The 25540-nt window shown below is 52.4% G+C and overlaps 1 protein-coding gene across 4 annotated transcripts; it reads right to left on the bottom strand.

The window, feature by feature from the left end:
• Positions 1-1710: 1710 nt before the first annotated feature.
• TMEM184B (transmembrane protein 184B) lies at positions 1711-24658 on the bottom strand. Of its 4 annotated transcripts, none has more exons than XM_035339349.1 (10): positions 24635-24658; positions 14747-15007; positions 12206-12371; positions 8943-9033; positions 8315-8390; positions 5325-5416; positions 4917-5086; positions 3596-3790; positions 2726-2749; positions 1711-2051 (listed from the first exon to the last, which is right to left on the bottom strand). In XM_035339349.1, exons 2-10 carry the CDS (start codon positions 14945-14947, stop codon positions 1810-1812), a joined length of 1257 nt encoding a protein of 418 aa, XP_035195240.1. In that variant the 5' UTR covers positions 14948-15007; positions 24635-24658; the 3' UTR covers positions 1711-1809. The 4 variants fall into 4 exon arrangements, with proteins under 4 accessions (XP_035195240.1, XP_035195246.1, XP_035195234.1 ...); XM_035339355.1 differs by lacking the exon at positions 24635-24658 and adding an exon at positions 19733-19748; XM_035339343.1 differs by lacking the exon at positions 24635-24658 and having other exon boundaries at positions 14747-15069.
• Between the last annotated feature and the right edge of the window lie 882 nt (positions 24659-25540).

Here is a 25540-nt window from a genome sequence, read left to right as displayed (position 1 = left end):
AAGTTTAGAACAAATACCCCAAACGAAAGGACTGTTCATCAAAGCCACGGGAGGCGGAAGGAAAGCCTATCCCATCTTCAGTCCTGCTGTCCAGGTAGCTTATGGGATGAGGAAAAAGAAAGCGTTTCTGCCTCTATTTAAGCAGTGAGAGGTGTAGGAAAAGCAGTAGCTGCGTGGCGCTGCTGGATGTGAGCACGCAGCCCTCAGAGGGGTGCTGAGGAACTGAGGAGCCCCGTGCTCGCGGTTGCTTGTGAGAAAGTGAATGAGCAAGCACACGGACCATGACACGAGAGGAAAAGCAAACTCCAGGCAGTGAGACCCCGCTTCCAGCAGAGCAACAAGGGGCAATCTGGAAACGTGAAGGTATTCTTACGGCAGGGCAGGCATCAAGTGGGAGAAGAGAGAAACTAGAGGCAAGAAGAAAGCAGAAGCTTGCTGCAGCCTCTCCATTGCAGGGGCAGGGGCATCTGATCTATGGCACTCGATTGTGCTCCCCCTGCTCCCCAGACAATTTTAAGCATTTCTGGTCCCTGGACAGATGCACTGAGGGATTAGTTTTATTTTGGCTCCACTAAATACCCAGGGGGCAATTCAAAACCTGACAAATGTAAAGAGAAGCTTCTGCTCTCGCCCCGTGGATGCTGGCTCCACCTCGGAGAGCAGCGCGGTTGCTGCAGGGCCCGTGAAGCTGCTGCCTGGGAAGCAGAGGGACACTTTCAGCCAGGCTTTGTCAGGTGTCAAGCCTGCTCTGGTTTGGCCCGGAATGGTGATGGTGCTGAAAAGCAAAGGAGTGTGCAACATCCCTTTCTGGATGCTCCAGTCTAAGGGCACAGCTTGGGAGACCTGCAAGACGACCGACCGGGACCTGCTCTGACAGCTGGTGCAAGCCACATCTTTAAGAGGGGCAGGGAACAAGAGGAAAGATCGGCTTCGTGCTTGCAAACGTTCCTTCCCCCAAGAAGGATGAAAGGGCCAGAGCTGTGCAAACTTCCACCACCTATCACGGCCAGTCCTCAAGTTTTGCGAGCAGGAGACAGATGCTCCAGGGAGGCACCTTGCCACAGGAATGCAGGGGAGATGGGAACCTGGTGATTAGCAAACCCTGCCCTAGTGAGACAGTAATTCCACCCCTGCTGAGCTTCTGCAGGGAGCAGAGAGGATGCAGAGAGGGTGGAACAGGAAGAAAGCCCCGTCCTTTTCCCTTTTGCTCGCTGACATACAGGACTGCACAACCAGTGCTTAAGAGGGGTGGGAGAAGCTGTTCCTGACCAAATATTCGAGGCAATGGCTAACGGAAAGACCATTCTCCAGTCTGGTTCTTGGGAATGCTCATCACTGCATCCTAATCCCGTTTCCCAAAGATCGCCGAGACGTTAGTACCTGGGGGCTGGGAGAGCAAGCTGTGCCTACACCAACCCTTCGGGAGGAGGAATACGAAGCGGTCAGGTTGTCCAGCTGAAAAGAGAAACATTTTTGGCCACAACTCCAGACTCTGGCCAGTCATGTGCCACATCAAGCTGGGCAAGTGGGGGAGGCCAGAGCCCCCGGCCCTGTAGCTTTGCTTCGATTAATTCCAGTCAATTGCTGCTGGAAGGAACAGGCTCAAGAACAGAGTCTTGGCCACTCCCCTAACTCCACACCATGTATCGTGCCCGTACCCACAAAACCTAATGGGAATTGCCCACTTCTGCAACCTGTACTCTCTAGAAGTGATATGACTCGCATGTTTATGCTTCAATAAATTAAAAAAATAATAATAAAAACCAACAAAAGAGGAAAAATGACGGCCTGCACTGGCTGTTTCCCCTCCTAGAACTCATCATCAGAGCTCAGCAAGAGGGTCTTCTCGTTGTCACGGGCACCCGAGCAGCTGTGGGACCGTGAGATGACGTGACCGCCGTTGCGCCAGGGGGGGCCATGCTCCAGCGTCGACTGCTGGGTGTACTGCTGGTAGGCTGGGGAGAAGTTGTGGATCGCGTCCTGGACAATGTCGTGAGGGTTCATGGTCTCCTTGAGGCTGCTGGAGATGCTCTTCATGGGAGCGCAGCGACCTGTCGGGGCAAGATGGGGAGGGACAAGTGAAGAACGCTGCTGCCTTCCCCACACCCTTCAGCATGAAGGTAAGGACGGGGAACATGCACTCCTAGATCCTGCAGAGCTTTCTTTTCCTTAAGCAGCTGCTGAGGAAATGCCACACAAATGGTGTCAAGTTTTACCAGTAATGCTCCTCCTAAAGTCCTAAAGAGAATCCACCTCAGCACCAAATGGAGGCCATGCCGCGAGAATGGGACTTCACCCCCACCACAACCCCCACTGTGGGGAGGTGCTTCTGTAAAAGGCTTTTTATTTTTCCAGCACGGGCCTCTGGCTCTGCTCAGTCCCGAGGACGAGCTCCCCAGACGACCGAGGCATGCTGATTAGCATCGTGAAAGTGAAGGGAGGCTGCGGCGAGAGAGACCAGCCCAGCCCCGTGCAGTTCTCTGGGGAGAGATGTTTCACACGGGCCCAACACAAACGCTCCAGCGCTGGGTTATGCCGCTGCCCGAGGGGCTGCTCCACAATTTATGATCCAGACAACCCTAGAGCAGCTGTGTGAGGCAGTCGGGTTACAGAGCTACACGAAGGACAAGGGAGAGGAGAGGCAGTAGGCAGGCTGGGAGCCAGGACAGAAGGGCATCCCAGTTAAACCCAACCGAGACGAACACACACGGCATGCGGCACCTACCGTACGGCCCGTACGACGGAACGGCTGCATCGGGGACGAGTGGCCAAAGCAAAGGAGAGAAAAAAAGAGGAGGGGAGAGAGACAGAGAGAAAGAAAGAGAGGAAATAACAAGAACTGAACAAGACCCACCACCAAGTCACCCCCAAAGTACTGGGCAGCAGTTTACCCCGTCAACGCACACAGATCTCACCTCCCCCAGCTGTGCCCACCAGCCTGCCAAAACCTCTGGGATAGACGGATTACCTACAAGAACACAGCCCGGGGGCTGCTGCCTTCCCACAGCTCGGCACAGAACCCCACAACAGGAAGGAACCCCTTTATTTGGAAAATGAGAAGCTCCAGTTCCTAGAGAACTTCCACCTCCCTCTTCCCCAGAATAAGATTTCTAGCAGCTCCACCTCCAAAGTCATTACAGGAAGATCCTCCTCCTCCAAGCCAAACATATTGCCAAAGCACGGCCTCATCCTCCCGAGCTGGAGTCAAAACAGAGCCTGTTTCGGGCCCTGTCCCTCCTGCCTTCAGCGTGTTGCACAATCTGGAGCAATGGAGTTCCCCTTTGGGGAGACAGGAAGAAGGACAAACCCACTCTACCAAAAGGATGCAACTTCTTGCAGCCCTGAGGTCTGCAACAAGCTTTCGTGGGTGGCACGCTAGGGAAGCGAAAAGGGAACAATGCAATCCAGGCAAGGTTTCTGCCCTGCAGAGCTGTTGCACAACGCAATCTGCTCAGACGCCACGGAGGAGGGGACACGATGTTTTTCCAAGCGTTCAGGTTGGGAGCCGTATCAGTGTGCTGGCTGCTGGAGGGACCCATCTCCACCCAGTCTCGCCACCCAACAGCCACGCCACGTGCACTGGCGCGTTTCCTACCTTGTGCATCAAGTCTCTTGTCCGCATACACCTTGTAGGTGAAGGCATGGCGCAGGGCAAGGGCCGCAAAAAACATCTCCACGCAGATGATGAAGTCCTGGTAGCCAGCAGCGACCGTGCCTTCACCCACGGACACGTTGGCGGAGTGGATTTTGGGGATGGCACCACACTTCTCCAAGATGGCCAACAGCATCCCTAAACGAAGCAACAACCTCACGTAAACGTGTGAAAACCATGACTGCATGCCACCAGGGAGGAATGGAAACAGCTGTCTATGCTCTAGGAATGCAAATCCATTTAACACAGGAACCACAACCAGAGCAAGCTGGACACTCCCTAGCTCACCTGTACAACAAAATAAAGGAGGAACAAATGAAATAGATGTGTTTAAGCAGAGAATGTTCAAACACCGATCCTCTCCTATCCTCAGCTGAACTATTCTTGGCAACCAGCTGCTTCAGCCCTAAAGGAGCCAGGTATTTCCATGGGTGATCGCAGCACCTCCACTAACTAAAGCTAAAAAAAAGGGGTAACTGAGGTTTTCTCTTCAAGCGTAAACTGTTTATGACACACAGTTGTAAGAAAGATGTTTTTCCCTGTCCATAACCAGGTGGCTGGCTGAAGAATTCCAGAGAAGGCAGAAAGCGTGTGACCAGATGGCTCGAGATGAAAAAGTAGACAGCTTATTAGCCCGTCTGTACGCAGGGAGGATGGGCCACACTCCAACAGCCTAAATTCCACCTAAGTTCCTACTCAATTAGTCTTTGAAGTGCAACTCGGTAAACTTAAGTAGGGCACCGAACAGGGAAACGCTCAGAGCCAATTAGTAGGAGGCACTGAGCTGAGGTGGAACTCAGGCTTTCTGAACGCGCGGCTGCGTCACGACGTGTGAGTATTCCGAACGTCCTTCCCGAACACCAGTGCTTGGTGGTGTTCCTGTGGCACTCAGCTAGCTTGCTGCTTCACAGGAATCGCAGACGAGCCGTTACAATTTTGTTTATAGAGCATTAAAAAGCAGTAATTTAAAGGTGTCACTTTAATCAATAAAATGGCAGCACGCAGATAAAACCCCGGCATTTTGCCTGAGATGCGTGTGCGCGTGGAGGAAGGGAGAGGATTCAGGAGCAGAGAAAGAGGAAAATGAGCCAACCAGCTCTCCCTGAGAAAAGCAACAAACAACCATAAACCAAATCCAACAATAATAATAATAAATAAATAAACAGAAAGACATTCTGGCTATTAATCATCTGTTCTATTAATTCTAGCACCTGAGCCCCTGCACAGAGCTCTGTGGCTACCAGCGGTGGGGAAAGCAGCTCACCTTGCCAGAAGGACAGGAAGATGACAGACTTCACCATGAAGAACTTGAGGACCGGGCTATAGGGACTGAGCAGCTCTCGTGTGGCGAAGTAGAAAAGGAAGAGGGCATAGAGTGCCAGGCTGACGGAGATGTTGTAGATGATGGTCACGTAGAGGTAGCCACTGGTTACACTGAAGAGAGAAAATATGTGAACACACAAAGAGCTCAGTAAGATCCTTTCCCCTTGCCTTTCCCCTTTCTCCCCCAAACTAGGGACGACAAAAAACTGAAGCCAACAGGATTACCCCTTTTCTCATGTACAAATTCAGCCCACCAGCATCCCAGTCTTTTCCCATGGCCCGGCACCCCCAGAGGCTGCAAGAGCAGCAGGGAAGGGGAAAGCGAGGCCTAGAGGCTAGGCAAACTTACTCAAAGTCACCGTCCTGGTACTTGCCGAAGGCCTGAAGGATGACGGTGCTGATGGCCATGAGGGGCTTCACCACACAGAACTGCAGGGTAGCCTGCGGGAACGAGAGAGGAGGAGTGAGAAGGCAGTGGGTGCAAGAGGCCAACGTCCCGAACAAACACCCAGTGCACATGTCAGCGTCCACCGTGACTTGCCGTGCAAGCACCCAACAGGAGACAGAGGTTCGGAGGAAATGTGTGTGCTATCTGCTTGAACTGGATGGGAGGAAAAACCTCGCTGTAGGATGCTCCTAAGGAGCTGCTCTCTTCCAGAGCTGTTTTCCGTAGGCTGTGCTGCAGTACGGTTATGCCCAGTAACTGCATGGAAACCATCCTGTGCCGTGCTATGGCACGTAGGGCGGTGCACACAACACAAAGCAGTACTGGGGAAGGGAAGCACACCCCAGCCTGGAGTTGCCATAAAGCTAGGTAAGAAGGCCTCCTTGGGTAAAGAGATGAAACCCAGCTCTCTGAGGAGGAACTGTGACAGATGCCACCACATTGAGGCATTTTGTATAAACTGTCTGGCCAGACAGAAGTTGCAGCTGTTCTGTTGTCACCCGCACGCCTTTTCTGAATCTCTCCCAAGACTCTGCAGCACTTGGGATCAGCTCTGTCCGTTCTGGCAGTAGGCACTACGGGTGTACATCATGGCTCCCATCGGGACTCCTCTCTCAAAGCCATCCCACACTTCATTTTTCTGGAAAGAGGGAAAGCTGAATGCCAAGGCCCTAAAAGAGCAGAAGACCATGACCCTAAAAACATCACCATGTCTCCCCAAAGAAGACTGGGGGAGCCTGGGCAGGTGCTGACCTGCACTCGTGGGGAGGGCAGCGTATGGAAAGAAAGCAAAACCAAAGAGGAGTAATTGCTTTGGATACGATGTGATTTATTAGTGGTCATAAGACTTCAAGGAGATTAAAAACCCCAGCACATGCCAGTTTGTGAGTCACTGTAAAGATGTGAACTGGAAAAGGTCAAGCTAATTGGTAAACAACTCCGTCCCCTGAGCTTCCCCTCTCTCCAATCTGGGGATGGTTTAACCATTTCTCCGCAATCCAAACCGCCGCCTTCTATTTTTAGTCACTTCCCCAGAAGATGCTACAGCATACAGGAAGCACATGGATGGTGTGTGACCCATGAGGGTCACCAGACACAGACCCAGAAAGAACCTCGATGGGGATAACTCGAAGGAAATGAGCTGTCCAGACCTTACAGCGCGGCCACCGGCACGCCACCCGGCTGCTGCAGGACCTCGGGCAACGCGTGCAGACTGAGCGACCCTCAGCAGGAACCTGCCTGAGAACAACTTGAGGCTGGTGGCGAGGGTGGGAAGGAGAGGTCGTAACATGCAGATTTTCTCAGGATGAGAGGGGCTGGAAAGGCAGAAAACACGGGCAGGTGGTGGCAGGAAGCAGTGGGAGTGCTAGGGAGCAGGGATAAGATGGGCAGGGGGCTCCTTTCAGCACGTTCTTCCTGAGCACCACGATGGTGGGATACTGCACCCGTCAGCACTGACACCTGCTCTGCTGCCCTTTCACACCAACCTACCCAGAAATTTGCCTCGGAAGGTCTCACTCGCCAGTCCTGGAAGCCTACAAGCACCAGAAAGCGAGTCTTGGTGTCAAAGACTTCTCACCAAGGCCACATACCAGCTCGAGCCCAGAAGGAGGGAAGTACTTAACACACCCCTTTGCAAGACGCCTCCCTCGCAGCAGTTAGTTGTTAGCAAAGGGCCGGCCTGGTGAGAAGAACTGCTGCCAGACAGCAGCAAAGCAAAAGCAAAAGCAAAATGTCCACCTAAGCCAGAGCTGCCGAATGAGCTCGAGAGTTACAGAAGCCAGCAAAATCCCCCCGAAAAGTGCTCCTAGTTCTCATTGCTGTGAAGAAAAAGACAAAAAACTTCCCAAACACATGCAACCCATGATGTAGAGATACTTGCCAGAGGCTGCGGGACATGAGAAATAAGAGGCCTAAGGGAAATTCTCTCTCCAGCACTCATTCACCTCGATGGGTGTTAGGTCTGCTCGTGACACATTTAAAAGGTAAACGTTAAAATTAGGAGCAAAAAGAACAGGCAACGCATGGATTCAAATATGGGAGCACAAATGAACCCCAAGAGAAAGAGGATAGACAGCATACAGGGAGCAGTTTAGGAATAAAGTTTCAGGGAAGAGAACAGGAAAGCCGTAAGGGCAGAATACAGAACAGAGACAAACAGAGTGGAGAAAAAGATGTGTTATTTTGAGAAAGGCCAACCACGCTGCAGGGATTAACACTGGATTTTACTAAGAGGCTGCTTTGTACTTTTGATGTTCCTGCATGTTGCTAAACCACAGAAGATGAGGCATGATGTGGAGGAGAAGCCAGGGCAGAGATCTAGCCCCAGTGACTGGAATTACAGTGACCTGAACCCTTTCAAAGAACCAGACTGGCTTCACGCTGTCTCCAGAGAAGCCTCGTGTGTTCATTTCAGTCCGTGAGCAAAGCCTTGAAACCCACCTGCTGTTTCATGGCAGCCAGAGGTGACTGACCTGAACTCCAGGGATGAGCAGACGAAGGCTGTATCGAGGTTTAGATCTCTCATTCCCTCCCCACCAACATACCCAGTCCCGCACAGACACAGACACACACACGGTGAGCAATACCCGTTTCCTCCTACAAAGCATTGTGTCACGCTTAACCTCCACCCCCTCCTCAGCTCTAACCACAACGGCAGCGATGGGAATTCAGGAGGCTGTTACACAACCGTTGGGTGTCTGCAACACAACCCAGCCATCCATTTCTTAAAGTCGGGACCTCTGCGATGCAGAGAGGGAAGAAAAATTCTGAGTACCTTCCCCGGGCTAATGTCAGGTCCCAGGGCTAAAGGGGTTGAGTAGAAAATAATGACATCATTAAAAAAACAAATGTCATTCAGTTCTGGAGGATGGCACAGCTGCTGCAGCCCATACCTGTTTGCAGAACCTCAGGAATCCAATTGAATAGGTCTTTCCCCACAGGCAGCAAGTCCCATACACACAGCTGGACCTGAAAGAACCACCACAAGATGACAGGGATCAGAAGCAAGATCTGGGCTAGCGCACAAGATTCCTATTCTCTTTGCCTACCTCTGCAGCAGTCACAGGACTGGTGCTTTCTCCAGTTGTGACCACAGTCACAGCCATAGTCTCTTTCAGAGACATTTTTAAAACAACATCCTAACTCCACATTCTAAATTTCTTCCCCCCCCCACACACACACACTTTTTTTTTTTTAACCGAGTAGCACGGGGAGAAAACCAGCCCTGAAGGAGCATGCACAACCGACTGCAGACAGGAAAGATTCAGAGAAGAATGGAAGAAAAGAAACAAAGGAGTAGGCAGGTGTTCAGAAGAGCTGTGAATCAATCCAGCTTGCCCAAGAGACCATGATCAGCCTGATCTGTCTCAGAGCAGGATGTTGGTAAATCACCACGAGCCATCCTGCCCAGTCCCAGCAGACGTTTGCCACCTGACACACTTTTTAGGGACAGGGATAGAGGCACGGCAGATGGGCATGGAAGGATGAGAGCATCACGCTGTAAGCAGGACAAATACTCACTCAATTGGTTTCCCTCTGATCTCAGACATGATGGAGCTCTCCCCTCCCAAGTACTCATAGCAGAGGCTGAGAAAGTTGTATATTACAAAGGCTGCAAAGACATCAATCAGAGCAAAATGACAACCAACTTCAAAACAGGTGCAAGGACCGAGAGAGCAGGCAACAACCCAAACATTAGCCAGGACTGCTTATGCAGCATCTTTCCTTTCAAAGCTCTCCAGATTGTTTTCACTGGATTTATCTTCCTACCTCAGCATTTACAAGACTATCTGAGCTGGAGTTTGGCCAAGGTCCCAGGCCAGTTCCACAGCTCATGCCAAAAGGGTCACAGGACCATTTAAAACTGTGGTCGGCCTCTGTTTTACTTGGCCTCAGTAAGGTGCCATTCTTTACAGAGTTCCTGTGCATTATTCCAGGACATTACATGGGTACTAAATCATATGGAAAAGTTATTTCTGATCCATCAACCACATCTTAGCTCCTGATTTTACCCTTTGAAGTGACGAGCACAGTCTCCCCCTCTCTCTGAGGTGACGGGATTGTAGACAGAAGAGTTGGAGAGAAAAAGCATTTTTACCAATCAGTGAAACTCTGCTTTCGTGCCTGGTGGAGATTTTTGAACAAACAGGCTCTGTGCTTCATTTCCTCTGAAAGATCAAATCTCTTGCGCACTGAACAGCTCTCTTGTTGGGCCACCTCTCTTCTGCCTTCCCCAGCAGCTTGGTGCAGATAAGGAAGAGACTTCTCGGACTGACCGCTAATACTCTGCCCCACTCCAGTTCTCTTCAAGGCCCCGTTGTGCTGATACACGTAAAAGAGGTGAAGACACTGTGGGGAGGGCTCTCACCATAATTTATAGACGTTTCCTTTTCATGGGACGTGACCTGCCTGCCACTCTCTCAACTTGCTGTCGCTGTTGGATCCTGGTGCGTAGCTGTGAGATTTTTGGGGCCAAGGACTTTACTCCTAAGTTTGCCACGTACAGCCATGGGGTAAAATGACAGAACGGATAACCTTTCTTTCAACTTTATTTTCTGTGATGCTCCAAATCCTGGACATTCCCTGGAATGCCACTGCCCAGATCCTAGCTTTGGCCCCTGACGCTGACACAATACAAAAAGAAAATAACTTGGGATGGAAACAGAAGTGTCAAGGAACTTTGGAATGAGAGCAAAAGCCTAACAATGCTGAAAACCTGACCTCACCAAGTAGCCAGTTATTAGACCTGGGGTCTGTTTTCCCACATGGATGATCTTCCACAGTCAGAGGCAGGCACCGACTCTAATTTGTTCTACAAGCATCCCAAGTATGCCCTAGAAAACAGGTACTCAACGCTCCCCAGAATGCTCAGTCTCAAAACATCGCGTTAATGGCTTGTGGATGTGCCTAGCTGGCAAGAATGCCACAGCACGTGAAGGCCTGGGGTATACCTGCTTCTCCTCATGTAACTGGGAAATTGTTATTCCATCTGCAATCTTTGTTGCTGACCAGAGTTCAGTACGTTCACACCGCGCTGATTTTGTGAAAGCCTTAATTAGGAAAGAAAACACCAAACATGGAAAATGTATCTAAATAACCGCGGTGACCTCTTTTGCCTGCAATTTGTCTGCAACTTAGGTGACAGCTCCCAGCATCCACAGGAAGAAAAGCCGAGCTTTTCTTATTATCCTCCAGTGACCCCTGCCCTCTGATGTGGTCATTACAATAGCAGCTGCCCATTCCATAGGCACTAGGAAAGAGATGACATCAGAAGAAGTAAACAACAAAAAAAAACCAACAGAGGTGAGAGGGAAGTATCTGTCCCTCCATCCCCCAAAGAAACTAGTGCTGATGATCGAAGCTAACTGCACCAGCACAACTGTTCTCCCAGTCCTGATCTGTATTCCCCAAATGTGCCCATGACATCAATATAACAAAAAAAAAGATGTGTCAGGGTTGCTGCTTTTGCACAAACCTGGTTGCTGGACTCACATGAAAGAGCAACACCAGAACACGTTCCTCCTAACACACACTACGAGATGCAGCCCACAAATGGCCCAAGACAGCTTTCATAATTTATTTGTAGGGTCTCCTCCCCACTGTGCTCTATCATTGTCACCCCCTTGATTCCCGAACTAGAACCTTCCTAAAAAATAAAAGGAATGGCAAAGGAGGAAAGAGTACAAGGATGAAGTTTCAAAGCGATCTCCAGAAAAAGCAACGGAGAGAACCTGCTGATGGAAGGTGCTTTCCCCTCCACCTGCAGTCCTGTCGCACAGCACAACACGCCGAGGAAGCCGGTGAGCTCCGGAGCGTGGGCTGCCTCCTGAGCAGAGGCTCTGATGTTTGCAAACTCCTTGCGCAAGGCAGGGGGACAACGGCAGTTGCTAGGAGAGGAGTTTCGCAGAGCAGCAGACTTCCTGCTAGACCTACACACGCACGTGGGGCTGGGAAGGACGGGAAAAATAAACAGGCCCCAACAAAGATGCCTCCTGAATCACGTGCGCACGCTTGCCATCTGCTGCTGCACCTCGGAGCGTTGTCACGGACGTGAAGGAGGGCCTGCAGGTCCTCTGAGCTGATTAACTGGTCCATGGGGGCAGGGGCACCTCTCTGCAATGCAGATCTCACTAAAACAACCACACGAACGAGTTCCTGATTTAATGCAGGTACGGGGATAAATGGCCAGAGCGCGTTCTCTCCTGCAGGAGGGTAGAAAGCTCTTTTCTGGGTGAGATCAGAAGGGAAGATATGACTGTGTTTGTTGGGGGGTAACTCACATAAAACCTAGCGGTACCACCTGCAGCAGATGACCAAAAATGAATCGGTACCCATCCTGAACACAGCACCCCCCCTCCTGCAGGACTCCAAAGCAGGACTTTGCCCCGCACCACCACTAACGCGTGGCACTAGCACACAGGACCGAGCCAGCACCTGGCTACTAAGTCGGTGATGAAGAGCCAGGTGCTAACCGATGCCTTGCTTTGCACACCCACGTTTTTGCCTTCGTACCTTCCCGAAGCAAAAGACGAAAGAAAATCATGGATTTTGTCTCTGCAGAACATAGGAGGGAAGGCTCAGCACATTTTGTCAGGCTCAGAGCCCAGGAAGGGGTCATTTTTCAGTCACTGGGCAAGCCATGCTCAACCGGACAGGCCCCACCATCAAACGGTGTCTCAGCTGATGACAGAGATGCTCTCTTCATGTTCCCAACCAGGAGCACAAATTCCCTGACGGCAGAGACTTTCCACCTCCCCCCCGCTTTCTGCCTGACCCCTGCTTACCTTCATAGCAGTCCCGCACCGTGCCGAAGTAAACGTAGTACTGGTCGTTGGTGAAGAACAGGAGGCTGAGCCAGGAGTCGAAGGCGTAGATGGGCACGATGAAGAGGATCCGAACGATGTAGCGCTGCTCGTTCGGGCAGCTGTAGCAGCGAAGATGCATGTAGATCTGAGGGGACGGAGAGGGGAAAACAGGATCAGCTGCGTGCTGAGTGGGGAGGAGAAAGCGGAACTGAAGAGTCAACAAACTCAGTAAATCAACTCTTGTCTCTGGCAACCTCAAGGTGATAAGCATCAGAAAATCGCTGTTATCTTATGGCATCCACAGAGCATCCCTTAGTTTGCAGAGAGAGGGGAAGAGGAGGAAAAGGAAATGAAGGCATTTATAATCTAGTTCCTCGCAGGGAGTTAACGTGCCGATATTATCATCACCTTTCCCTTATTCTTTTGTTCATTCTTTTTTCCTGTAACCAACCCCATATGCCTGCTACCCTAATTAGGCAGCTAAGATGCACGACGCTGCAGGCTCCTTTCCTCTCAGCAGCGCAGGAGCACGCTTTTGGGCGCACGCTCGCCGTAAACACACTCACTCTCCAGGCAGTTTGGGACGCTTTTGAGTCTTTCACCTTAAACAACCTGAGAGGGCTTTCCACGGCAGTGCCAAGAGCTGGAACGCCCCAGCCCACCTGCTCCAGAAGTGCCACCCTGCACGTCCGCGACAGCGTGGCCACAGAGCCTCAGCCACCAAGGCAGCGCCGCGCTCGGGCACCAGACTGTGCTCAAAGGAGCTGCTTGCTTCGTCCAGCTGTCCACGCACCCACTCCCTCTGCTCAGGGTTTGTTGGCCATCATTAAATCCCACACCTAAGCTGTGTTTTTCACAGAATATCCACCTCGTGGAAGAGTTATTTACTGCAAGCACACCCTGGAGATGAGCACTGCTGCTGTAATGGGCTAATAGCACGGCGAGAGCCCCGGCTGGACTCGCAGGTACGCTCTATCGGCCACGCAGGCAGCAGAGGGCACGTTCTCCAGAAGCCAGACCTTCCCACAGCAACCCCAATCAAGCTGCTGCCCTAGCTGCTGGAATTAAAAGCACCTCCTTTATTACATACGCGCCTCGTGCCTGACCGTGTGAAGTGGCACAAGCACTTGTTTGAAGCTTCACCCTGCTTCTGGGGGGGCGGGTGCTGCGTAGATTCTCTAGGCTCTAATAAAGCACACGCTGATGCTCTCACCTCCCCCTCGTGAGGGAGAGGGGGTTATCTCCTCTTCATCTCTCTCTGCCTCTTGGCAGGTTTGGTCAAAGTCAACTGAAGGGCTCAAAATACTTCTCTTTCCTCCTCCTAGCCCGTGAGGAGCTCACAAAAGCCACATTTCCTGGCAAGAACAGGTTGAAAGTAACCCAACAAACCTTAGTGATATTTTTCCCTTGCGACAATCCCAGTGAAACACCTCACCCAGCACAGGGACAGCTGACGCCGGGGTTCAGATGACTCCGAGCTTTGCCCTTGGGATGTCACAAGAGCCCTGCAATCCACGTGCCTACGAGAGCACTTTAGGCAGGAACTACTGCCTCCCAACAGGACAACAGCGTGTTTTAACCAACGGTGTCTCCCCTGCACTGTCCTCCATTGGTTTCTTCAGGGAAGGGCATTAATGCCTAACTATACAACGCTGTACTGCAGCAGAAAGACTTCTCCCCACCCTCAGTAGGTGATCAATCCGTGCTCTGAAACAGGAGGATCCGTGGCACTTGTAATTGTTACCCACGCTGGTGAAACTGCAGGTGTTGCTCTTATTCACCAGTGACTAATCCGTTCTTGAACTTCACTATCCCCCGTCCTCCAGCAATAGGCTGTAGTTTTCTAGGTCCCAGTCATCACTCTGGCATCTATTGGCCAACAGGCACGGAGCACAGGTTGATAAATAACAGGGTTCTTTGCGTTTCCCCTCTGTGTTTTTCAGTTCACATGACAACCGCACGGGAGAGCGGTACAGAACAGGATGCGGCGTTTGACTCGTTCTGGCTCCCAGGGCACCTACCCCAGAAAGAGGGGAGGGGAGCAAAATCGAAGTGTTTCCTGCTACTCCTTTCCGCAGCAGGGCTCAGCCGTGGAATCCACTGGCACAGGAGATCAAAGGAGGTATGTCAGCCAGCAGATGACCACGATCATTTAGCTAGCAGCTGACACGGTAGCAAAATGGCTAGGTACAGCTACAGGACCTGGGAAAGGACGGCTTGGGATAATGCACCTTTCTGCTAACACTCCACAGAGGGCCAAATGTTTTGTACCTGCTAGTTGTACTGAGTTTGCTCAGTCAGACTACAGAACCCGGGCAGAAAGAGGTTCATACAAAAGCTGTCACCTTGATCAGCACAGATCATATGTTAGATCCCCAAAGAATTGGTCCTTGTATCATCCCAGAGTCTGCAAGCCCCCCTCAGACCTAAGTATCCAAGAGAGATCTGCCAGGGCATCACAGGTATTCCTCCACATGGGGAAAGGCAGAGGAGCAGAGGTGTGAGTGACAGGGTTTTTACCTGGTGGCAGGTGATGAGCAAAGCTGTCCACACGAAGAAACCTGAGATGGCCTGAGCAGCGGTGGTCATGAGGAAAATGGGCTGCTCCACGGCTGTGGGGCTGCCGTCTTCTGGCATCCAGGAGAAGTTGGGGGCCACGGCTGACGTGGTGGCAGCTGACCCCAGCCGGGGGGCTGCAGTGACATCAGTCATCACTATCATGGTGCCTTGCGGTGCCAGGCTCCACCTGGGACTGCTGAAGAACCGCCCAAGAGCCGAGACCTGCCAAGGAAGAGAAGCAAAAAGCAACAGCACTCAGTGGAAAGGACTCAGGAGGATAACAGTAGCGGTACTTCGCATCAGCAGGCTGCTCACGTGCCTCACGAATGGGACCTGGAGGAGCCTGTCCCTGCTGCCCCCTGCGACCACGCCATACTGAGGAACCTCTTCACCACTCCCAGCACAGCCTTCCCGTTGCCAACACCCTCCCGCAATAAAAGCATTTAAGAACGAGATGAAAACTGCATTCAGCTGAGGTCAGAAGGAAGCGTCTGAATCGCTTGCGCTGGAAGAGGTCCAGCACACCTACGTTAACAACTCTGCCTTCCACAAAAGCACTGGCTAGCTCGCTGTGTCCTGAAAAGCCACAGCCTTAGTCTGATGGTTTCACCCAGAAGAGAGCAGAAGCAGCAGCAAGCTATGACGACAAGCACCATAAAGGCTCGTTCTGTAGCAAGGAGGTAAGAAAAGCCCCCCTGTTCCTCCCACGAGCGATCCCTACCTCTCCCACTGCCATTTGATGACACCACTCAGCCTGAAGCGCCTGCATTGGAAGGACGTGTGCTGAAAGCTCTCCACGCTACAAAGAGGAGCATCAAAGCGAGGCTTTTATCAAACGCCATATGGCACGGCGTACTTAGCCAGCCTATCGCTACCTCTCCTAACTCGGCTTCATTTTCTGTGTGATGCAAATTTAACCCGACTGGTGTTTCGGAGGCAGCTGACCCAGGACAACGCACCCAGCACACAAGTATACGCGAGGTTTCCAAGCAGCATTACCCTTGGTCATTTCCCGGATGAGAAGCTGGTTTCATTCAACGGAGAACATTCTTAAAGGCCCAAGATCTAAAGCAGCTATTATTTTCAGTTCGGTTGTAAGGAGCCTCTAATGTGACCTCTGGGTTGGAAGAAGATAATCCACTTAAACCAAGATCACAAGCAGCCAGCCGTTGCCTCTGCGAACTACACGAGCTGCTCCTGATGCTGCTGTAGCAAAGACATTGTTATCAGGGGAAACAAAGCCAAAGGCCTGGAGCAAAGAAATCGTTTCCACGTGCACCCTACGGTGTGCAAGCAGCCTCTCCAACACTCCCCAAAAAGCACACGCTTGCAGGAGTGACATGCAGCCCTTCGATGTCACCTCCACCACGTTCCACCTCCTTTCTGCTTTCTGCCAAAGGGGAAAGAGAACAGAAATCCCGGGAAATATCCGGGTTTCTGTAAGCAGATGTTCGCTTACTGCAGGGGCAGCTGCGCAACTCTATGGTTTAATTCATAAAATTATTGTCAAACTTGGCTTTTCTTAGCTCTTTCCAGCCACTCTTTTCTTCCAAAATAGTCCTGCTCTAAGTTACAGCTTTCCATAACTGCACATACCGAAGGGTAATTCCTTTCCAGTCCTAATTAGTGAGGGAAATACAACTGACAAGCTTTGAGTTTCAAGGCATCCACACACACAATCCATGCTAAATCCAAAAGTCTGGAGAGACAAAGGCTGCCTGGAGATGTCGGGAGGGAGCAAGGCTTTTCCTGCTTTGGGAAGAACAGGATTTCTACTCGAGAGACTTCTGAAGCAACTGACCACGCACCCCCCATGCTGACAGCGCTTCCACGGGGCTCACAAAGGGCACGGCTAAAACGAAATGGGAGCAGATGCACCTGCGGTTAACCCAGCTCTAAATAGAGTCCAGCCAGCTGCCATCCTGCAGATCCCAGCGCACTTTGAGAGCTGCGTGAGAGAAGAAGCTGCTAAGCCCTCCCTAAAGTTCACGGGGGAGCGGATCACAACGTGCAGACCAGCAGTGGCAGGGGGGACAGGACCCGGAGCTCCGCTCCCCAGCTGCTCAAACCTCGCCGGCAGCGCGGAGCCAAGCGCAGCACCGGCCGTGCCGGCAGAACTGAAGAACCAACAGGGAATTCCTCTGCTTCTCCGCACCTCTCTCTTTTGTAAGAAGCTGGAGCAGCAAAAAGCGACCAACAGGCCTGTTGACACAAGGGTTAAGCGTTCAGAAGCCAGGACATTTACAAGTTGAAGTGGTATATATAACCTTAATACTGCCCCCTTGTGATTATAGATCAACTGCCTTTAATTAAATGATGATGCGTCGTTCTTCGCTTAATCCCCTTTGATTCACGCAGTCAGGGCAACTCAGAACTCTTTCCACCACTGTATTTTAAAACAAAACGTGCAAACTTTCTTAATGGGGGCTCTACTTCTCCCCCCCTACCCTAAAACCCCAATCCACCCTATCCATGAGCACCCCCTGTTCCTCAGGGTTGCCTGAGGACAGCTTTTATCACGGGATACTTCTTATTCGTTGTAACCATCAGCTGGCACTTCATTCTCCTTCCCAGTCAACCACGCAGGAACACGGCACTCCTGAACCTGCAAAATTAGCACAGCCCTTCCAAATTATCCCTCCTAATCTCCTGAGGTCCCATGCCCCACTACTGCAGCCAGGGCAGTGTAAGCAGTGCACCAAGTCGTTATGAAATAAACACGACTGCGTGCAAGGAGCTGGAGCTGTAAGAGCAGTTCTGTATTTGAGAAACATGACAGCACCGGTGACTGGAGCCTTCACCAGGTGAGTGGGCTTCAGCTTATTCACTGCCACAACTCAGACACTGCTGCCTCCTCTTTCGCCTTTGGCAGACAAGAGCATGGGGAGGGCAGGCTACAGCACTCATCTGAACATCTTGTTTCCGAGCTGCCTCGTCCATCCCGTGCAACGGGACGCGAGCCCAGCACATCGCTAGAGCAGGCTTCCAGAAAAGGTGGTGCCTGGGAGCAAACACGCTGCCCTGACAAGCTCCAGACCGAGCACGCCGGCGCAGGCAGCTCCCCTCGTACCTGGCTCAACAAATGCGTTTTGATATTTGTTTACACGCTCGGGACGCCTTGTGGCCTGCGGCTGGTCCTAAACGTGTGAGCTGGACGCCTACCTCCTAACACAGCTGCCCCGCTTCCTCTCATGCCCAGGGAAAAGGTCCAGCACCTGCAAAGCTCTCACGTTCTCCTCGATTTCCTCCTTCTTCCCCTTTGCTACCACAGCTTTGCAGCACCCCGATGCTGGTCTGGCTGCTGGCTGTGATCTCTTTCATGCGTGCTCCTCCCAGCTGGCTGCATTTTTGTTGTTTCTTCGAGCTCCGAGGGACAACCGTCGTTTTGTTCTCTGCCTGCACAGTCCCCAGCACTGTGAGGTACCGACCCATGCGGCAGAGTAGGGGCATTTAGAAACCTACGTGACCCATGCAGCACAAAAGCAATGAACCTAGTGCAGGATAAATTTTGAAGAGCTCCGTGCTCTTCTGTCATATCCCGTTTTCTCCGTCCATCTCCACGTCACTGCTTCCATTTTGAGGGAGAGGAAAGTTCCTCGCACACTTACTCTCCCTCTCTGGAGTGCCTGCCGAAATACATCAAAGGAAGACATTTCAACACTTCTGCACTTCACCCTGAAGCTTTCCTGCCTCCAGCTTAGCACCTTGCTCCCCCCGGAGGTAACACGCAACATGGCATGTCGTAAGCAGGACCAGGAGAACCTATCACCAGGCAAAGCACCGAGCTGTGGAAACACGTCCCCGAAGTACCGCTGGGTAAACCCAGAGTGTGCCCGGGGGGCTGCAGGAGGGCTGTGGGGAACTCGGATCAGCTGCTGTGACTTCTGTGCGTGGGCCACGTGAATTTCGGGCAGCCAAGGTGAAGGCTGAGGTGATGTCCCCACCCTGCTATCGCTCCTACCTGGGTGCCATGGCAATTCCACGCTTTACATCGAGGCAGGACGTGGCACTGCGAGGGCATTAGCTTCTACACCAACCCACACCAGCTCAAAATTACCTAAGAGACCTTCTGAAAGCACTTTAGGAGTATTAGGCTCCTCTCTCCATGCAAGGAGGAGAAACAAAGAGGAAAAGCAGGGACTATTTCTATCGAGATGACTGTCCTGACAGCATCCAAGAGATGCAGAAGGCCGCAGCTGAGATCCTCGGGGCTCCAGCTCTGCTGCAGGCTCGCCAGGGCACCTCCATACGGCCCGCAAGCAGGGGAGAACAGCAGCGCAGGCATTCTCCATCAGGAACAGATTGCCAGTCCGGTGTCTTTTGGAAACAGAGGCCTTCTGTCTCCAGCATTAACATGGCAGCTTCTTCCACTGCAAATAAACTCGGAACAGTAAACAGAAGGGATCTGGCACAAGCGAAAACGAAAAGCTTCATTTTTGGCCTGCGTCAACGCATGGAAAATGTTACCAGCGAGGAGGAGCTATTTCTACATAAACAAACATAAACACTTCAAGCCCACTTCTGAGGCAACAAAAGCGGTGCAAGAGGAGGCGAGGAGCACTCAGACTCAGTCCCCTGCTCCTGAGGGTGCTGCTGAAGATACAGACACGAACACAGGCAGGAGGGAGCGGGCAAGACCCTCGCCCGTGCCGGGAGGGAGAGAACAGTGAATGACACCGCTCCGGAGCCGCTCTCTGCCATCTGCAAACACAATCTGCGCTTTTAAAATAGATCATCTCCTCCGAGGCTGAAAGTATTTCGCTTCTAAACTGCTGAGGGAGCAAAGAACGATGCACAAAGCCACCCCGGGAAAGAGCCTTAACAGCTAAGCCTCCTGCTGCTGCACAAGGGACGGTCGGGGAAAACAACCACGACCTGGCTGCAGGGCTCTCCTGGAAATGCAGGAGGCAAGGAGTTGCTCCTCCTTAAGACCAACTCCGTACTTCCCAGAGTTTCAAGTAGCCATCACGCTTAACTTGCTTTTGGTCAAGTAAGGGCTTTACGTTGGGGAAAGCTTTCTGGTTTTCAGAATGTCCCCTAAACTTGTGAGGAGTACAGGAACACACGCCAAAATGGCTCAGAGTTTGTTTTAGACTATTTTCATTATAAAGAATGCCTCTAACTGCCAACTGGGGCCAGCTCCTTCCAGTGTGCTAGGTGTATATTGCAGATTTGGAATTGATTTCAATTCTTGTCAACCCCCAAAGGCATGGCATAACCAGCTGACCTGGCAGAAGGTGTGAAAAGGAGGAGGGAGAGCGTCAGGACAAAATAACGCCACAGGGCGAGAGAGCCACTGGTGCAGATAAATCAGTGACAACAATAAAAGCAAAACAAAAGCTTTTCAATTGATTACTTCTTAAATCGCTTTGGCTCCCTGGGGTGGCGTCTGCTTCGGTTAGCTACAAGATAGAAAAAGGCCCCAGCAGTGTGTTTTGAAGCTCTCCAAGAGCATCCCCGAAACAATCCGTCAGCCAAGCACGTCACCCGGCACGCAATTCCTACTAGTGCGACGCATTCACACTCTACTGTTCATGCGAGGGGAAGCCTTCTTAACCCGAAGCCACCGCAAACAACCTCCCCACCCGCTCCACAAGCACATATTTCCAGACTCCCAACCAACAGCAAAACCCTTTCACCCTGAGCGGTGCGCTCTTCTTTCCAGAGTTTGTTTCTGCTCTATTAATTCCTGTTGTCCCGCTGTACCCGCACGGCCCTCCTCCCCCCATCCTCCTCCTCTTTTTTTACTTTTTTCCTTTGGTTTTGGTGGACTGACCCACATTGTAATAGGTCAACATCCAGGCCCTTTTTTAGAAGGACGACAGGAAAAGGAGAGGAAGGGGGAGGAGAGGAGGAGAAGGGATGCTCCCCAGCCTTCCGAGCTCTCCTTTGAGACTAGGATCAGAGAGGCTTGGGCCAGGTGCTGCGCCCCTTCCCCATATTCCCCGCGGCCCGGCTCCACATGAACCAGCGCAGCCCTTTGCCCCCTGGCCAGAAACACAGGAAGACTACGAAGACTTTCTGCAAGCGGCAGAGGCAGCTGATTAAAAGGACGTGTTGTAAACACGCGCGTCCGGCGTGGCACAGGAAGTTCGCGTGTCATTTTCCAAAAACCTCCAGAACCAAGTCAGATCAGTACTTCTCCTCCCACCGCTTGCCTTCACCCTTCCCCACGTGGCAGCGCTACGACAGAGACCACAAGCTCTGCAGCTGCCACGGGGCACGCAGTTATCAGTGAAACGACTGATCTGGTGTTCCTTTGCTTGCCTTCAGGCTCATCGGTTTTGCTCGGTAAGGAACGAACCCGGACACGTTTCCCCTACGCAGAAGCTACCTCTGGGCGCTCGAAGGCAGAAAGCGATCCCTGGGGGAGGAAACCATGCCCAGCCGCGATGCAAGCAGGGACACCTCGGCCAGCCTCCTCTCCTGAAGCACGCGAGCGGCCAGCAGCGGCTCGTCCTCTCCTGACTCAGCGCTGAAGCTGACCACAGAGGCGTGCAGAGAAGCCAGCGGGTGCCAACAGGTACTAAGCACAGCTCAAAGCGGCTCCGAAACCTCGTCTCTATACAGAAGGAGGCACGGCAAGCATCCACCTGAGAGGGTGCGTGCTTAAAAAAACACGCAAAACTTCAGCCCAGTTTTTTCCCGACGCGGTACCGTTATTTTACCCAGTTGGTGAAGCTGCCTAAACGGGAATTTATGTGAGTAACTTCTGGTTGGAAACTCTGGGCCACTCACATCGCTGCTGCTTGGGCTGCTCCCGCGCTGGAGACGACCGGGCGACGGCAGGCTCCCAGACTATCAGCTCGGCAGCCTCGGTGCCGTGTTTTACAGCCCTGGGAGGGAGCAGCGGGCAGGCGAGGTCGGCTCTCAAGGCATTACTTCATCTCATCTGCTTCTCCAAGCTCCGCTGCCGCGCTAGATAACACGTCGCAGACATTTTCTTTGCTGAACTACAGAGACCTTTTTTGTCAGCTTTTTGCCACAGACCGTAGCAGGAGGCAGAGGCACAACATACCCAGGCAGGGGGCTGAGACTCCGCCACCACCTCACCATGCTCTTGGTCACAACATCCTCAACCAGCTGATCCTTTCAGATCATCAGACTCCCAGGCACTGCGACTGCAAGATAACAATAGCAGCGTTTCCATCAGGGACTTGAGGGCGAGAAGACAAATATCTGGGTACCCTACGGGTTAAATGACACTCCGTGCTGCAGGTAGAGCACGTGAGGTATTTCCTTCTGCAAGCTTCCTGTAAATTGGGCCCCCCAGGGGCTGTAAAGCCCTGGTCACACCCAGGTGCCGACCGCTCCTGGGCAGCCTGCCCACGCGCTGCTTTTTCCCCGGACACAGTTTGTTCTGTTCCCGGACGGTTCGCTTATACCATCACGGACAAAGACTCCTCGGAGGCTGAGCTGATTTTTAATGATTAGAGACAGCGTGGCTGTAAGCATCACGCCATTCCCCCGCCTCTTCCTAGAGGAGGAAGGCTCTCGGGGGAGCCTCTGGAGGGTGGCCGTAGCTCGCTGGCGGAACTTCACCTCCGAAACCTTCCCAGGGGATCGCTGCTCTGCAAACACACACAGTTAGTCCCTCCCAAATGAGTCCATAACAAAAGAAAAAGCCACCAAAGGTTCCAAAGGGTGTTTCCAGTGCAAGCACTATCGCATTTTACAGTAATTTAGCTGAGTTTTTTAAACCATCTTATCACTTTCAAACCGCTTTCAGAGTCCTGAGCATTCTGGTAAGGCAAGATGTCTTGGCTGGGAGCTGCTCTTCCACCGCACGCCCCGAAGAGTTGGGGAAGAAGCGAGAACGGCACGCGCACACACACACACCACTTCGAGCGAACAGACGGGCAAGTCAGCACACAAAACCCAAACGCCGCGCCATTCTCTGCAACACCTCGATTTTCCTCTGCGACTGCGATCGATCACAAGCTCTGGAAAAGAAAAAGCCTCTGTCCCCAGCCCTGGCTGCTCGCCCTTCAGAATCAACAGATCCGATTTGCAGCTTCTTGGTTTTTGCCCCAGCTTTCAGTCCTGTGTCCGATGCGACGCTGGGCTCCGCAAGCGGCTAGGACCGAAGAGTGAAGGGCTGCCAAACGATTCGCCGCTCCTCCAGGCGCTGCTGCAAGAGCTCAGAGATGCCCTTTGCGCTGCTGGAAACTGAAAGAGGCAAGAGCTCATCTCCACTGCTGCAAACATAAGCCAATTAAACACGGACCCAAAACGGGAGGGGAGGAGGGATGAAGGGTAAGATCCATCACAGGGAAATTAAAAGGTTGTTGTCGTAGGTCAGAACGTGGTTGGAAGCGATTGAAAATTCAACAGCACAACTGGACAGAGAAGGGAGCTGACATCTTGAGAAAAAGGCGTTTTAAAAGTTATTTTATTAGAAGTTGGAAAAAAAACACACCCTTCCTTTATTCCGTAAGAACAGAAATCTTAATCCGTCAACTGCAAATCCCAAAAGCTCATCTCCCAGCCTCCTACCCGCTAACAGGCAAGCGAGCTGACAGAGAACAAGGCAGACTCCTAGCTAGAGCCTGTCAAATCTTCAGAAACAAGCCAGCTCAGAACGCTGTCGTTATGCCAAACCACCTAAAATCTGATTTCTGAGCAGCCTCTGCACGCCGAAGAACCTTCCCCTTCTAGCTGCCACGTGTCCCAAGGAGGCTGAAGAACAAAAAGTACAAAGGATGCCCCAGCGACTGGAAGGCACTCCGCCCCTTGCACCCTATTTCCGAAACGCAACCTGCTCTGCAAAATCTGAACCGATTTTAGAGACCGAGGAACTGGTCAGGGACACGGACTGCAGCGGCAAAGCCGTCCCCATCCTTTCGCAGCCAGACACGGCTTCTGCTCCGGGTGTAGAAAGCCACCTGCTGCGCGCACACCGCTTAGGGTTTAGGGTACGACTGTAACAACAAAGGTATTAAGGACTTAAACACCGCCCTGCTAGACCAGAGCGGACACGCAGCCCGTTTTCCCTCAGGGCTTTTTGCACCCATTTGACAACAGTGCAAAAAGCCCCGAAGTAGGCCGCTGTGGAATGAATACCTTCACATCACTAAGACCTCTCCTCTGAGCCCTGTTGCTCAGTATTTCACCAGCATCCCAAAAGCCTGAGGTTGTTTTTCCCCAAACTACTGCACGCGTAGAAACCTTTAGGACGACAAACCTGAAAGCCTGAGGATGACAGACCTGAAACCTTTAGGAAGACGTACCTTGAACTTTTAGGACGACAGACCTGAAACCTTTAGGACGACAGACCTGAAAGCTTGAGGATGACAGACCTGACACCTTTAGGATGACAAATACGAAGCTTTCAGGACAACAGACCCAAAATCTTGTGGATGACAAACCTTAAACTTTTAGGATGACAGACCCAAAATGTTTAGGACGATAGACCTGAAACCTTTAGGACGACAGATCCAAAAGCTTGAGGACAACAGACCTGAAACTTTAAGGACGACAAACCTGAAAGCTTGAGGATGACAGACCCGAAACCTTAAGGACGACAGACCTGAAACTTTCAGACCTGAAAGCTTGAGGACGACAAACCCCAAAACCTTTAGGATGACAGACCCGAACCCCTTAGGACCACAGACCCGACCGCCACCACGGTTTACGAGGACTCCTCTGCCCCCCCTCAGGCCGCAGCAGGACCCCCGAGGAGCGCACTGGAAGCAGCCAACTCTTTGTTAGCGGGACGCGTGCTTCAGCACAACCCCCCCGCAGGCCGCCTCCCCCTTAGGGGCAGCAGAGGGACACCCTGACCCCCCCCGTCCCCCCATATCCCCCCGTGCCCCCCCCAGCCCTACACGGCGCCGCTCCCCCCCTTACCTGCGGCCGGGGCTCGGCCCGGCCCGGCCCAGCCCGTCCCGCGGGGGGGGGGGGGGGGGGGGGGGGGGGGGGGGGGGGTTCACGAGCCCATGGCGACGCCGGGCCCTCCCCGGCCCGGCCCGGCCCGGCTGTGGCGCGCATGCGCCGCCCTGTAAGGGGAGGGCGGGGAGGGAGGGGGCGGTGACGTCACCGCGTAGGGCTTAAAGGGGCGGCGAGGGGGAAATAAATAAATAAATACATAAATAAATAAATAAATAGAAATTTTAATAAATAAATAAGGAAACGGGGAATAAAACAAGCCGACCCCACCCAGCCGAGGTGCTACCGGTGGCGGGTAGCACCTCACACGTTGCTCGGCCCCTGCCCTCACCCCCCCCCCTTCTCCTTCCATTTCCTCACAGACTCAACGTCAGTTTTTGGCTTTATTCCCCCCAAAAATCGCCAATCCTAAATCCCCCGGCCAAGCTATTCCCCTGCGGAGCTTCCGCGGCCCCCGTCCTGCCCTCCCCAGGGCCACACACGGGCCGTGAGGGGCTCAGGGCCATGAGGCGAGAGATCCCGTGTGGCCCCTGGCTGGGCGCCCCGCGTTCATCCCGCAGCCCCGGGGATCACAAAAATAAGCTCCGGCTTATTTTTAGGTGCCTTTTTTCCAGGAATTGGGATCAAACTGATTCCGGGAACTCGGGGAGAGAGTTTGGGCCGCGAGGCAGCGCTCCCTGCTCGCGGGCCCAGGAAGGAAGAAATGACGGATGCTGGCGTCACTTTATCATTTTCTACTTTATTACTTCAAATTAACAACCACGATAAAGCTCAAAAAAGTCCAATATTTACACAGGAAAAAAGTACAAAATCCCCCCCAAAGTTCTTCAGGTTTTTTTTTTTGTTTGTTTTTTTAAATTACAAAGT

This window comes from Oxyura jamaicensis, chromosome 1 (genome assembly GCF_011077185.1).
Source record: "Oxyura jamaicensis isolate SHBP4307 breed ruddy duck chromosome 1, BPBGC_Ojam_1.0, whole genome shotgun sequence".
NCBI lineage: Eukaryota > Metazoa > Chordata > Aves > Anseriformes > Anatidae > Oxyura > Oxyura jamaicensis.
Note: the sequence above shows the minus strand (reverse complement) of the source record. Positions and strands in the feature narration are given on the sequence as shown.

What these genes read in the sequence shown, in the direction of transcription:
- TMEM184B (XM_035339349.1), bottom strand. Translation starts at nt 14,947, where the DNA reads ATGATAGTGATGACTGATGTCACTGCAGCCCCCCGGCTGGGGTCAGCT. An exon ending in GGTGCGGGACTGCTATGAAG is followed by an intron (nt 9,034 to 12,205) that starts GTAAGCAGGGGT and finishes ATGTCTTTGCAG; the next exon opens with CCTTTGTAATATACAACTTT. An exon ending in CAAGAGACTTGATGCACAAG is followed by an intron (nt 2,750 to 3,595) that starts GTAGGAAACGCG and finishes TCCCCGATGCAG; the next exon opens with CCGTTCCGTCGTACGGGCCG.